Raw genomic sequence first — 13,984 nt, 5'->3', positions numbered from 1 at the left:
TACGAGCGTTACATAGAGAAAGCTAACGCAAACAACGAAAAGATAGAGGAAAACAAATGATGAACACAGAAAGAGCAGACAGAGCAGCGCAAGAAGCACCCCAACACGCAGAACATGAATGACACAATTTATACACACACACACTCACATGCATAAGTATAAGTGGTGCTAGATGACGTATGCAATGTGTGTATCTATGTGCATGCAACAGTTAGTGGCGTTTGCAAGTCATACAAAAACAAATAAATACACTAACATCAAAATAACAAAAGTCAAATAATGCTTTCTACGCTTAAAATTTCTTTAGATACTTTGTATGCCGAATTTTTCACATTTTTTCTTTCAAATTGTCTTCCTTTAAGCTTTAAGTGGTGGGTTGTCTCCTGCGAAATCATGTGTTGGTCACATGCGTTTCCTTTGCATACTCAAACTCATACAACTAGATGTGTATACGCATAGAAGTGCGTCATAAATGTTGCAGTCGCAAGAAAAGCTTTAAGGGCGGCTGAATTTTATGAATGAAAAGCTCTGAGGAGTGGCTGGCGAGCTTTCGAGAGCCACGCATATTTTTCTATTTTTTTTTAAGCAGGTATGACGTAAATGCCAGGAGTTTGAAAGCTTAAGAGCTTGAAAGCTCATGCGCCTAGTAAGCGCTTTCGCACAGCTAGCTTTTAATTCGCTGAACTAACAAAATTAATCGTATAGTTGAGAAAAGTTACATTTGTGTAAAAAAGCTTTAAGCTCGCACCCACAAGTAGGAAACTTAAATGCAGGGTGACTACGTTTTATGTTGACTAGCTATTTTTGTAGTGTATATATAACAGTTATTCGAAATTACAATGATTGTGTTTATATTTTCAAAAGCTTTTTGGCTCGAAAGGTTTTGATGTACGAAAGGATTTCAGTTAATTTTATACCCTTTGCAAGCCAACCTTGAAATTCAAATCAAATGAAGTCTCAATACATGAAAAAACGTTAACTTCGGCAGCAATGAAGCTATAATACTCGTCACGGTTGCATTTTTATAGCTTAGAAGGATGAAAAAAAATCTTTGTCCTGATTTTAATTTCTTAGTTCGTATGGCAGCTATGTATATACTATAAAGGTCCGATCTGAAAATTACTTTCGGGGATAGTGGCGTTACCTTGGGCAATAATCTTCGCTTTTCCGCCCCGCGTCCGTACCTATTGCACAGTGCCCGCTACAATTGCGTCGAGATTGACTTAGCTTAGGTCAAGGTCTGGTTAGTGACGCAAGAAGACAACGGAAAACCGACTGCCTACCAATCGGGTGAAATTGGTTAATGGTGCCCTCCCTAGCAAACTCATCGGCATTGCAGTTTCCCCGGGCATCCATACAAGCCTAATATGGAAGAAGTTTGAAGCTATTGCTAATGAGGTCATGCATTCCTAGTTTTGAGCCTACTGTAAGCGAGCTGAAAGCTAATGTAGCCGCTCGGCTAACAGCGTGAATGCTTCCGTCTCTGAAGAAAACTGCGCTTCGTAGCTGTACATCTACTGCCACCTTGATGGCAGCCTTCTCCGCTTAAAAGACGCTACAATATTATGGTAGACTGAAACTAGAGTTTAGAGAGAATTTTCGACAGGCGACAGAAGACTCCTCCACCTATGATCTCACTTAACTTCAATTCATCAGTGGAAGAGCTGACTGTGTCTCCGCCCGGGCCCCTGTAGTTGTTATTGTTGTTGTAACGGTAATGTAATGCCCACTTGGGTAGTAAGATTCAGGTTGGTTGTCATCGAAGTCATCTAACGGTAGGCCCAGAAACATGCTGCTTCGATGGGGTCTGAATACTTCTATATGCAGAGAAGTGTTAGATTAGTGAGGTTTGCAGGGCATTCGAAGAGGTGATTAGAGTCATGGACTCGTTACATGTCCGGGGCACCTCATATACCCGTCTTCCCTAAGTCTAATAGCATTCTTCACCGCCAAGTACCTATCAACGATTTCTACAGGTTCAACGTGTAGAATGGCATTGAATGCCGTTATGAGAGTTGTCCTTAGTGCACCACAGATGCCGATGAGAACCACTCTTTTTCTGAACATGTCTCGTAAAATAAGAAAGTTTTCCATACAAGAATATGCTTTGTGTCGCTCGGTTTGTATGACAACTATACGCTATAGTGGTCTGATGTCGGCGGTTCCGACAAATGTGCAGCTTCTTGGGGTGAAAACGACATGTGAAAATTTTCAGATCGATATCTCGAGAACTGAAGGTATAGCTTATGTGTATCCAGACAGACGAACAGACAGGCAGACGGACATGGCTAAATTGATTAAACTCAATAGCAACAACCAGCGAGAGAAAACCCAAATTTTGTCAACTAAAACAACTGCTGGCGGCCACAAGTCGAGTTGGAGGTACACTCAAGCAGAAATTTAAAGCAACCAACAAAATAGACAATAAAAAGCCGATAAAAGCACTGTTCTATATAAACATTATATACAAGGAATAAATATATGTGTATGTTTGTATGTATGTTGAGGCAAAATTATTCTAATATCGCCGGCGCATTTTCAATTTACATAATAATTGCTTGAAGAAAAAAACATTTGGCTCTATTATCTCTCCGAAATCCTTTACTGCGCAAAGGCTTGTTATCTTCAGACAGCAAAGAAAAATAAAAGAAATTTCCTTTTCACGTCATGTTTACACAAATAAGTGGCCGAAGTCAAAAACGCAAACCGTTAAAGCATTTACCGATGGCGACGCGACGCGCCGCAAAATTTTATGCAAGCAAAGTTTTGCTTGTTATTATATAGAGGCACCCATACACATTATGTGCACATATATACTGTGTATATATATATACATGTAAATGCATATATACAAGTCTACATAAGTACTTGTGTCTATGCCTCGAATTCTTGCGGCTAAGCCGTCTCCATTTCACCTAACTTGGCGCAAACCCCTTTGTCTCGTGGTATCAACGAATATTTTTACATAACATTTTACTTACTTGGGACCAATAAATGATATTTATGCGGGAATTTTAAAAATTTCCTAGAAATTGGTATTAAAATACAGCGAAAGTGAGTAAATCTCACCCAGCTTTCACTTAGTGGGCGTACCTAACCTAAATGCGGTTGGCTCTTAGGCAATTGTTGGGGCACATAGACACGAAGCTGCCGGTTGGCAATCGCAAGCCTTGAGATTTTTTGCAATTTATTCTATGTTTTTTAGTTTTATTATAATAACTTACTTTCAATGCCTTGCCGAAGTCGCTATATATAAAGTCCAAGCATTATTGCGCGCTTACCTGCAATAGACAAGAGCAAAAGGAAAAGGCGCAGTTAGCCAAGGATCACAATAACAAAACTGTTACATACATATACTCGTACTCTAATATACAAACATACTTTAAAAAGTTGTACGTGATGGTGTCGGAAATCCTATCTTGACCTTTTCTGACACATTTACTGACTCTTCGCGCTTTCACTTTGGCGGTGAGCATTTCACTTTTTTTTTATCTACTACTCACCAACATGCGTAAATTTTGCTAATGTTACACCCGATACTAATTAAACTTTTAATTGCTTTTATAAATCGGTGTGTTTGCCTTACAGCTCAGTGAACTGCGAATTTAGAATTGCTGTAGAACTCTCTCTGCTCAGTTGAGTGAGTATTGCGCGGAGTGCGTTCACAGTTGGATTGAATTGCGCTGACTTAGAAACATATATAGTACATACATATTTGTATGTATATGGATGTTACGTACACATAAATATATAAGCACTTAAGAGAAAAAATATCGGCTTTTAATTGACAATTAAAAAAACAAAATTTTTCAGTTGTTCATTTCAGACTATTGTTTTACAGGGCAGCAGAGTTCCAAATAATAAGTTAAATTAAGCTTTTTTATTTTGTAATCCCAAAATCTTAATTAGAATTAATTAAATATTCAGGAAAATTTTTTTCTTTAATTAAAAGCTTGGGACTCCATTTTTTTATAATTATTTTTTTGTTTGTTATTTGAATTTTTATTTTTTTTATTTGTAATTATTCTTTCAAATTTAATTTTTATTAAAAAATTTATTCCCAAAAAACAGATAGTATTTTTTAAATTTTTTATAAAAAAACAAAGTTTGGTAAAAAGTTTGATAAATATTTATAAATTTTTTTTATTTAAAAAATTTGTCCGCTTTTGGGATTGAATTTTTTTTATAAAAAAAAGTTAAAAAAAAATTAAGCAAAAAACAAATATATAAAAAATCGGAATATATAAATCATCAATCAATGTTTAACCAAATAAAAAAAAAAAAAACAAAAAAAAATTAATCCTAAAAATGGAACAAAAATTGTTTTATTTTATAAAACAAAAAAATCTGTGATTAAAAACGTATTTTTCTTTTTAAATTGTTGGTTCAAAAAAATAATCTTAAAAATGGAATTAAAATTTGCTCATTAAAATTTTAAATTTTTTTGAGATTCAAAATTTAACTTTTAAGTTACATACAATGTATAGTATATCCAATTTTTGGGATTCTATAACATTTCATGTATTTTATAATAAAAAAAGAGTTCCAAAAATCTTTAATTTGATATTTTTAATTTATTTTTAAAAAATTGCCAGTTATTTATAAAAAACTTTTTTTTCCAAATATTAAATGTTTTTTTGTTTATAAAAAACGGACTAAATTGTTTTATAAATACTTTGATTTATTTTAAATTTTTTTTAAATAAAATTGCCGGTTATTTATAAATTTTTATTTCCAAAATTCGGATTACATTTTTTTTCTAAAAAACTTGAATAAATTGAATTTCTAATTCTGATTTTTAAAACAAAAAATAATTCTTCAATTTATGATTTAAAATACTTGGAAATAAAAATTATAATAATTGAGAATAATATGCTCTAATAGAAAGTAAAAACTCTTTTTGTCAGTCGCACCTATTTTATATTTTCCATTTGTGAACCAAATTAAAAACTTTTATGTTCCACCCTAACCTAAAAAAATTTGTATTTTCAAACACAAAAACAAAAATAATATTAGACACTGGAATGAGATCCTAACCTAAATATGAATCATCGGTCTTAAAAAATTCCTTCAACAATACGGAGAAGATATACAGAAACAGAACAAACATAAGTAACACTAAAATATTCCCCTTAGCAAAATAATCGTAAAAATTATTTATTGCTTTGAACAATTTAGTACACTAAAAGTTAAGTAAGTTTTGCTTTAAATGTGCGAAAGTATTTGCGCCCACAAAAGCCATAATTAGACCAATGTGAAACAAAAAACAACTTCAATTTCCGATTTACCTTAGCAGTGCTTATATCTGTTTAGAAAACAACTTGCCGACAACAACAACCTCAGGCAAACGTAAATTAGCTCTTAGCAGCAACAAAAAGTTACACAGAACACACAAAGCGCAACTTCAAGCGACGGACGGACTATGCAATGGGCAGCATTGTCCTGTGTTTAGTTTGATTAATGACTTGATTGCTGCCACAATACGTTTTGTTGTTGGCTGACAGCGACCACCTGGCTGTTTTGTACTTTGCACTGCGAGCCGGAGCTGTTAAGTGCCCGATATTTAGGGTAATCATTTCGGGGCGACAGAGCGGTGCACATTTAGCAAACTCACCAAGAGTAAGGTGTGTAAGTAAGTGTGTATGTTTGTGATCTTGTTGCTACACAGGTAAGCGCCATGTTGCGGTTCTTGTCAGCGCTGTTGGTGTTTTTGTTTTACACTTAAGTTGATTAGCTTTAATCATGTTTAGCATTAAATCACCACATTAATTTGATTTACAAGTTTACCTCGTCACTCTTCATTGTTTATACACAGAGTGAATTCTCAAAAGTAACACTTCGTCATCATCGCAAGGGACCATAATGTCAATTAGGTGATAAAGTGCGAATATTATGTGCACAAAGCGTGTACGGAACAATATGCGATTAACATTACTTATAAATTTCTATGAATGTTGAAAATGTTAAATATTTTACCTGAAAATGGATAATAAGAAGGAAGGGTTAGTTAAGTGTTGTAGCTTACTTTCAGAAATGTTTTTGTGTAACAAGTTCAACCAGAAGTGTATGTACCTGTTTAGTTTTTTGAAAATTTTACTACTCGTGCATGTCTGTGTGTATCCGGTAACTATTTCCGTCGCAAAACAGCAGTGCCCCAAATTAACTCTTGGTACATTAAACTGCAAGTATTTGAAATTAGATCACACTTAGATTGCTTAAAAGCTACCGCAAATTAAACGTTATTACATACCGAATTCGTAGCTTATTGCAACGCTTTTTAGCTAAAACATAAAAGTTTCAGCTTCCTAGCTACTTAAGACTTTCTTTGTATTCTTTCATATATGCAAAGCATACCAAATATTGTGCTTATTCACACAGTTTTTAGTTACACTTACTCTAAATGTTATAAAACGTTTTTAAATAACAGAATTTCTGGTAAATTTAAACAACTATCACAATTTTTAAAAATTTCTTTCAACTCCGAAAGGGCGCTAACGCCAATTAGACCAGCTGATCGGAAATAGCGTTACACAGGGTTGCGTTTATTCTGGGAGAGATTTTTTAATTTTCGTTATACAGTTTTGAAGCCATTGAAAGAATGTTAAATAATTCTGCATATTTCTACTATAGTAATTTATTTCAATTTAAAACCATTTTCAACAATAAAGTATTATATTTTAATTGTGAGTTGTTGTATAATAGGGGTATTCTCTTGCTCTTGCAAAACCATTGCACGGTGCAAGAATTGCATGTATTTCCTCTTGGGGCACCGGCATAACAACAAACACACGCAGAAAATTATTTGCAATGGCTGTAAAATATGTCAGACCAAAACCCATGTATATTTGCGTGCAATGTCACGCAAAAATATAATTGCAACCCTGTTTTAGCTGTCATTTTACATAAAGACATATTACGTCGTTAAATGGTTGAGGAAGGTAAGTTTTAAATAGATTTTATAATTTCTATTTAAATTACAAAGATTTCTTGCAGTTTTTTTGTTAAAAATGTATGCAAAAGGTGCTCATATTCACAATAGCCATGCATAATAGTCATTCACAATAAATTGATTGATTGAATCAGCCGTTCATATATCACTACATTCTGCAATGGGTGCTCTTGTATATTTCGGTATAGTATTTTGCAATCTGCAATCTTGCAAGAGTAAGCGAATACCCCTAATGTGTTATATGAAGGTATATACAAATATTTCCAGCTATCCTTACAAAACGTTGTCTGTGCTCCACCAATTTCTAATTGGAATCCTGCTAAAAATGTAGAGCGATAGGCACAGGAATATTTATCTGCAAAGTATATTCTGAGCTTAATAGATAATGCAAACTATTCTGTATGACACTACTAAATTGTTTATTTATTTCGACGATTTTTTATTCACTTTCTTACCCGATCCAAAATTTTTGTTAACAACGCCGCACCTAATTTCGATAAAAACTTGAATTCAACGATTCATTTCTAATTAACAGCAGAGCCACCCTGCATTATATATTAATTTCCTAAATCTCCATGCACCCTGTTCTAATATGCCGCTGTCAAAATTAAATTCTGACAATTGTTTACATTTGATCGGCGCGAACCATTTTAAAACATTTCATTTATATTTACTGATTGTAATATTATTTGTATTATTAAGTAATAAAGAAATAACCGATTGGAAATGGAAGAAGATATTGTGCAATATTTATTGAAGGATAATGTCGCCGTAAACACAGGGCCAAATGCTAAAGGTGAAAGCCTAACATTGCAGACTTCTGGGAAATAATGATAAATATTTTTTACTCCCACAGAGTTTTTTCTAGATCAGGCAGAAAATGAATTTAATAATGGAAATTTGCTGAATTCGATATTTTATCAAGTGCGTGCATTATATCAAGCCTCAGAGGAACGCTACTTTCAAATTGAGGCGAATCTTAAATGTGAGGAGGGCGACAACAAACCCACATTGGTAGAGAAGCTATGTAGTGAAATGAATGAGTGGGAAAAAGAAGATTTGAAAAGGTGAAAACAATTATATTAAATAGTCAATTATAATAAAAAACTAACTTTATTAAATTTTGTAGTAATCCTTTCATGCAGTATGTGGTGAGAAAAATAAGTAACGGAAAGCAAACCAACCACAATGAGAAATCGCAGAACACAACGTGCAATTTTTTACAAAACATAATAGAGCCCTTGAAGGGCGTGCAGAAAATAGAAGGAATTTGTCAAGAATTGCCAAAAGGTTGTTGATTAGTACTCAGAATATTTTAATTGCTTTTAAAATTTTCATATTGTCAACATATAGAGTGGACAATATTGCAATTGTGTAAAGGGCCGCGGACGGAGACCACATATTCAGTGTATCCACAAATTCATGAATTGGACGCCAGCATATATTTAACTGTTTTGAGGCATATACGTAGCGCTGAATATCCCACACCGATTTGCCTGCGCTTTAGTGGACCAGAGCAAAAGGAGCTTTTTCGTAAATACGCCAATATTGCAAAACAATTCAGGCAATGCATTAATGTTGATCCCAAAGAATACAACACCAAAGAATCAAAAAAATTGTACTGGGATATGCTGTCAGAATTGGATCAGTATATTGCAGTAATCAAACACAAAACACATCCGTATTTGGGTATTTGACACTATACATAAATTATTTTTTTGTTTGTAGCAAGTGCTGAAAGAGTTGAAGAATTTCTTTTTCCCTTGGAGTTTCCTCTTCACCGGCCAACCGTACATAAGACCATCGCCGGAAGCCAACGCGCTAATGGCTCAGCAAAAGAAAGCATTCGCCAGTGTCGATGACTTTTGCAACGAGTACCGTTGGGCGGCGCAAGAACGCGTGCTGCTCTCCTTGACCGCCATGAATGTCGATGCGCTGTCTGAACTGGAAATTCATGCAATTTGCGCTTTGCTCACCAGCAGCGAACGCGAAAAGAGCAACGCTGCTAAATTATTACTGAAGTTGCAAAATGCCCGTAAGCAATTCTACTAAGCGTTTTAGTTAATTTTTAACCTTTTCCTTATTTTTTGATTTGATTTCCCAAACAGCAGCAGGCGCTGAAGGTAATGTTGAAGGCGACGGCAATGGTGCAACAACAGGTCCCTCCACTCATCACTATCCGGTCATATTAATTGTGGATGAGGTGTGTATGCGCGCGCAAAAAACTTACTTGTAAATTAAGCCTTTTTACGCAATCTATTTGCTGTCGCTTACAGCGTCTTGATCATTTCTTTTGGGAGGAAATAAATACTCAACAAGAATTTTGCCGAGTCAACTCTCTACAATGTCTCTGGCGTCTACATTGTCTCTATGGCGAGCGCATGCATCGCGGTTATTTACCCGTCAACATTGTCGACGGTGCTTGCCTGCTGAATCCCGGTATGTTTTTGCTCTCCACTACGAATTAATTGCGGTATTAATTTTAATTACTTATTCTTCCTCTTTATGCCATCTTCAACTCCACGGGGCACAACAATTGACTGGCTTAATGTCTTTTGTAGATAACAATTTGCCAAAAACCGAGACGCGTATGCGCTCCTTTTTCGAGTACTGGCTACCGCATTGGCAGCGGAAGGTCGGACAGAAGCCAACACAGGATGAACTGCTTAAGGACTTCTTTAAGCGCAGCTGTTATGTGTAAGCGTTTTGTTGTTGTTGCTAATTATGTTGCACGTTTACTTTACAGTTTAATGTACACAAAGAGGTTAATCGACTTTTTTGGTTATAGCTTGGTAGTCTCTTGAACTTTAGTCCTTTAAGCTAATTAACGTTAACTGTTGTTGTTGTTGTAATGTTCATTGTAGAGTATATCGCAAGCTTTTAATTTGACAACACTGCTATACACTAGGAATATGTGAGACCGATCGTAGTAGCTTTGTTCATCTAACGGTTGTTTGTAACGGCATTTTATATAGAAACGTAGTCGATGTAGATGTTTAAATTTTTGACACTAATTTTGTAAAGTATTTTAGTTTTCATAAAACAAAACCGCACATAACCCTATTTTTGTATCACTTTGGCTTATTAGAACTCTGACACGCGAACTAGTCCCACAATTTTTGAGATATCGTTCTAAAATTTTGCACAAGCCTTTTCTCCTCAAAAGACTGCTCATTTATTGGAACTGAAGATATCGGACTACTATAGCATATAGCTGTCATACAAACTTATTGATCAAAATGAAGTTTTCGAATGAAAAACTTGTTTGTTTGACAAAAGATCCCCACGAAATTTAGTGTAAATTATTATTAAGCGAAAGGCTACAATTTCCGCATAATTTTTTATGCAACGGACCCCTATAGGATATGGCTGCCATACAAATTGATCGCTCAAAATTAGGTCCTTACTTGGAAACCTTTTTTATTTGTTGAGATATCTTCACGAAATTTAACACGGATTATTATCCAAAGCAGCGCTACATTTTCTGAACAAAATAATCAGATCGGAGCACTATAGCTTATAGCTGTCATACAAAATGATCCCTCAAAATCAGGTTCATATATGGAAACATTTTTTATTTGTTAAGATATCTTCACGAAATTTAGCATGAATTATTATTCAAAATAATGCTACAATCTCTGAAGAAATTAATCGGACCACTGAAAGATATAGCTGCCATACGAACTAATCGGTTAAAATCAAGTCCTTGTATGGGAAACTTTCTTATTTGATAAGATAACTTAACGAAATTTGGCACAAATTATTGTCTAAGATAATGCTACAATCTCTGAAGAAATGGTTCAAATTGGACCACTAAAAGATATAGCTGCCATACGAACTAATCGGTTAAAATCATGTCCTTGTATGGGAAACATTCTTATTTGATAAGATAACTTCACCAAATTTGGCATGAACTATTCTCCCTGCCAATGCTACAATTTCTGAAGAAATGATTCAAATCGGACCACTAAAAGATATAGCTGCCATACAAATTGATCGTTCAAAATGAAGTCCTTATGTGGAAATATTTTTTTATTTGTTGAGATATCTGCACGAAATTTGGCATGAGTTATTATTCCATGTAACGCTACCGTCTCCGAAGGTATTGTTCAGATCGGACCACTATAGCATGTAGCTGTCATACAAACTGGTCGATCAAAATCAAAATAAATAAATTTTTATACCTTTTTATGCTTCGAGGCAGCCGAAGTAACCCCTTTTTCTTGTTGTTTTACTACTATTGATTAATTTTTGCAATTTGTGGCACTGCACTACAACAAAAAACGCCAAATTTTTACGCCAGCCACTAACATTTAAATTAAAAAATTCCATGCGATTGTTTTTTGTGTTTGTTTTTGCATCAAAATTCAATTAGACTAATTACATGCTGGCACTTTCTTTTCCCTTTATATGGTTGTGTGTAGGTACGCTGGCCACGGCTCCGGCTTGCAATACATCAATGGCAAATATATCGCCCGTCAACAAATGGATTGTGTGGTGTTCCTTTTCGGTTGTGACTCGTCACGTTTGCATTCAAATGGCCTCTACAGCGAATTGGTGGGTTCGCATTTGTATTACCACGCTGCCAAGTGGTGAGTATAACGTGGTATGCCAACGGCCAGAGAAATAGTTGAGGCCGTGCGAGTTTAATTAAAAAACTTTTGTACACAACAACAAAAACGGCAATGACTAAGTTGTTTTTGCTGTTGTTGTTGTTTTTTGGTCTGTTTCTGTATGTTTAGACATATATACATATACTTATATTTCCTGCTTTGCAGCCCCACTTTGGTGGGCACGCTGATGCCTGGCTTGGACGCCAATATGGATGGCGTTGCCACGGAAATTCTCAGCCGCTGGATAACGCCCAAATCGAGCAGCGTCTACGCTTGGCAATGCATCGATCGCTGCAGCTGGCTCAAGGAAGGTGTAATCAAGCGTAAGCATACTCGAAAATTGAAGACTCTGCCAAAGTTTCTATGAAAATGAAATATTTTCAGCATATAAATGTGATCTGCCCACCGTCGCTGACACGCCAATCTATCAGCAAGGCAGCCTGTGCGCTATTTTGGCGCGCATACATCAGCGCCGCTACGAAACCCGCCACTACAACACCGTGCCGTACGTGTGTCGTGGCTTGCCAGTCTGGAATTGCGATGTTCAACCGTTACCTGACTAGCTGGTTTATGTATATATGTAAATTGCGTTTGCTTTGCGCACTCCTTGTCATATTTAAGCCGCATGTTATGTATGTATACGTTTGTATTTCACAGTTTTAGTAAGTTGTATGTAAAATTGTTAGCTTTTTGGCACTAATTAGGGGATTTTAGTTAAAGTTGCATGTGTGTTAAATTATTTGGAAGCGCACGCGTTAGTTACTTAAGCCTCTACATGTTAATTAGGAATAGCTTTAGGTGTTTAAATATAACAAAAGAATTTGTGTAAGCTTAGAATATATGCGATGTCTGAAAAATTTTGTGTTTTTCAGGAAAAAATTTGTTTTTCTCTTTGTTTTTCGAGAAAAATAACTTTTTTCTCAGTAAAAAATCTTTTTTCTTCCAGACTCATAGGTTTTCACAGGAAAAAACTATTTGTTTATAGCTTGAAAAATTATTTTCATTCCCTGAACAGTTGACGAGTACCCTTCGACAGACAAACGAATTGTTACCCGAAGGCTGTGCAAAACAACAAGAGACTGCACGCCACTCTCTTTCACCGATTAGAAGTTTCGAAGTATTATCAACAAGGCGAAATCTTCTAAATCCATTGGCCCAAATGGAATAAATATGCTGATGCTAAAGCACCTGGGCTCGGCGGGAGTAAGCTTCCGAACCAAGGTCCCTTCGAATACCTCATTTATGGAAAGCCGGACAAGTGGTCTCACTGCAGAAACTTGGGGAAACTAGTCAAAAAAAGGATATTTTTAATGCTTGATAACTCTCCTTTCGCCAGTAGTGAAGCCACTTGAGGCCTTGCTACTTCCGACGTTTACTCACCACCTGATTCTAGCAGACCACCACCATGGCTTCCGCAAAGTGCACAGCGCCAGCACAGCAGTTAGCATCATAAATGACTAGATAGTTTATGGCCTAAATCAAAAGCCGACCTGTGAGATCACGTTCCTCGTAGCGTTGGATATGTCAAAATCTTTTGACGCGATATTGACGACGGCCAATGAAATCGATGACATGTGCTCAATAGCCGGCTATTTCTCCGACCTTTCCGCCTTCTTTTCTGCAAGGAGCTCAACACTCTCTTTTACTAAACTCACTTCGACCATATTCATAAACTGCCCGACGAAGTATAGACTGGATCTTAACATAACATAGCCGTCAATACGGTTAAAATTGACCCGACTCGACGTTGAAATTGAATCGACTGTTATTAATCATAAGATTTTAGTTCTTGGAAAGCCTGAGCTCCTTCACTCGCCTCACGAGAACGATAACTGCTAAAGTACAGAGCCACAACAAAATCCTCAAGTTGCTAGCGGGCGGCTCAGGGGGAAAAGCCAAAGAAACGTTGTTGGCAACATACAAGGCCATCAGCCGGTATGTATTAAAGTACGCCATACCGATTTGGTCGCTTGGATGCTGTGAAACGGAAACGAAGTAACTACAGACATGTCAGAACACTGCACTCCTGACTGTAACAAGATTCCTCTTGATGTCTCCGGTCGAACATTTCCACAAAAAGGCCCGCATGCTTCCAATAAGGAATATAACGAACTTCTTTCCAAGCATTTTCTGCTGGGATATTTTGACAGAAACTACCTCTGTATTCGTCCGCTGAATCGGAGTCTTCCCTTAGGAACATCAGGAGGTCTTTCTTTGACCACGTCGACGACATCGCTCAGTACGCTGACCACACTTCCGACGCAACTCACTTCGGCCACGCACTGACCGCCATTCACAGTGAAGCAGTGAAGCTATTAACACCTTCACCGACTTCCTCTCAGTGATTGTCGTACTTAGTGTCAAATAACCACCCATTGCAGACGAAAAACTTGAGTGCCGCAAGCCCCTAGAGTGATCCCTG

The 13,984-nt window shown here is 36.3% G+C and overlaps 2 protein-coding genes across 3 annotated transcripts in view; one reads left to right on the top strand and one right to left on the bottom strand.

Moving 5' to 3' along the window:
- The window catches only part of LOC120777456, a 149,521-nt gene that overhangs the window by 70,324 nt on the left and 65,213 nt on the right, over positions 1-13,984 (bottom strand). The gene's annotated exons all lie outside the window — the stretch shown is intronic.
- Positions 7,637-12,441, top strand: LOC120777455 (separin). Of its 2 annotated transcripts, none has more exons than XM_040108777.1 (11): positions 7,637-7,745; positions 7,806-8,016; positions 8,079-8,239; positions 8,303-8,607; positions 8,678-8,984; positions 9,061-9,152; positions 9,226-9,388; positions 9,511-9,646; positions 11,374-11,541; positions 11,728-11,885; positions 11,947-12,441. In XM_040108777.1, the coding sequence occupies exons 1-11, from the start codon at positions 7,676-7,678 to the stop codon at positions 12,123-12,125; spliced, it is 1,950 nt and encodes a 649-aa protein (XP_039964711.1). In that variant the 5' UTR covers positions 7,637-7,675; the 3' UTR covers positions 12,126-12,441. The 2 variants fall into 2 exon arrangements, with proteins under 2 accessions (XP_039964711.1, XP_039964710.1); XM_040108776.1 differs by having other exon boundaries at positions 9,058-9,152.

Source organism: Bactrocera tryoni, chromosome 5 (genome assembly GCF_016617805.1).
Source record: "Bactrocera tryoni isolate S06 chromosome 5, CSIRO_BtryS06_freeze2, whole genome shotgun sequence".
NCBI lineage: Eukaryota > Metazoa > Arthropoda > Insecta > Diptera > Tephritidae > Bactrocera > Bactrocera tryoni.
This window is presented reverse-complemented; position numbering and strand designations above follow the sequence as displayed.

Coding starts and splice junctions, on each gene's coding strand:
- LOC120777455 (XM_040108776.1), top strand. CDS start 7,676: ATGGAAGAAGATATTGTGCAATATTTATTGAAGGATAATGTCGCCGTA. Junction 8,240..8,302: donor TTGTCAAGAATTGCCAAAAG/GTTGTTGATTAG, acceptor GTCAACATATAG/AGTGGACAATATTGCAATTG. Junction 9,153..9,225: donor TCATATTAATTGTGGATGAG/GTGTGTATGCGC, acceptor TGTCGCTTACAG/CGTCTTGATCATTTCTTTTG.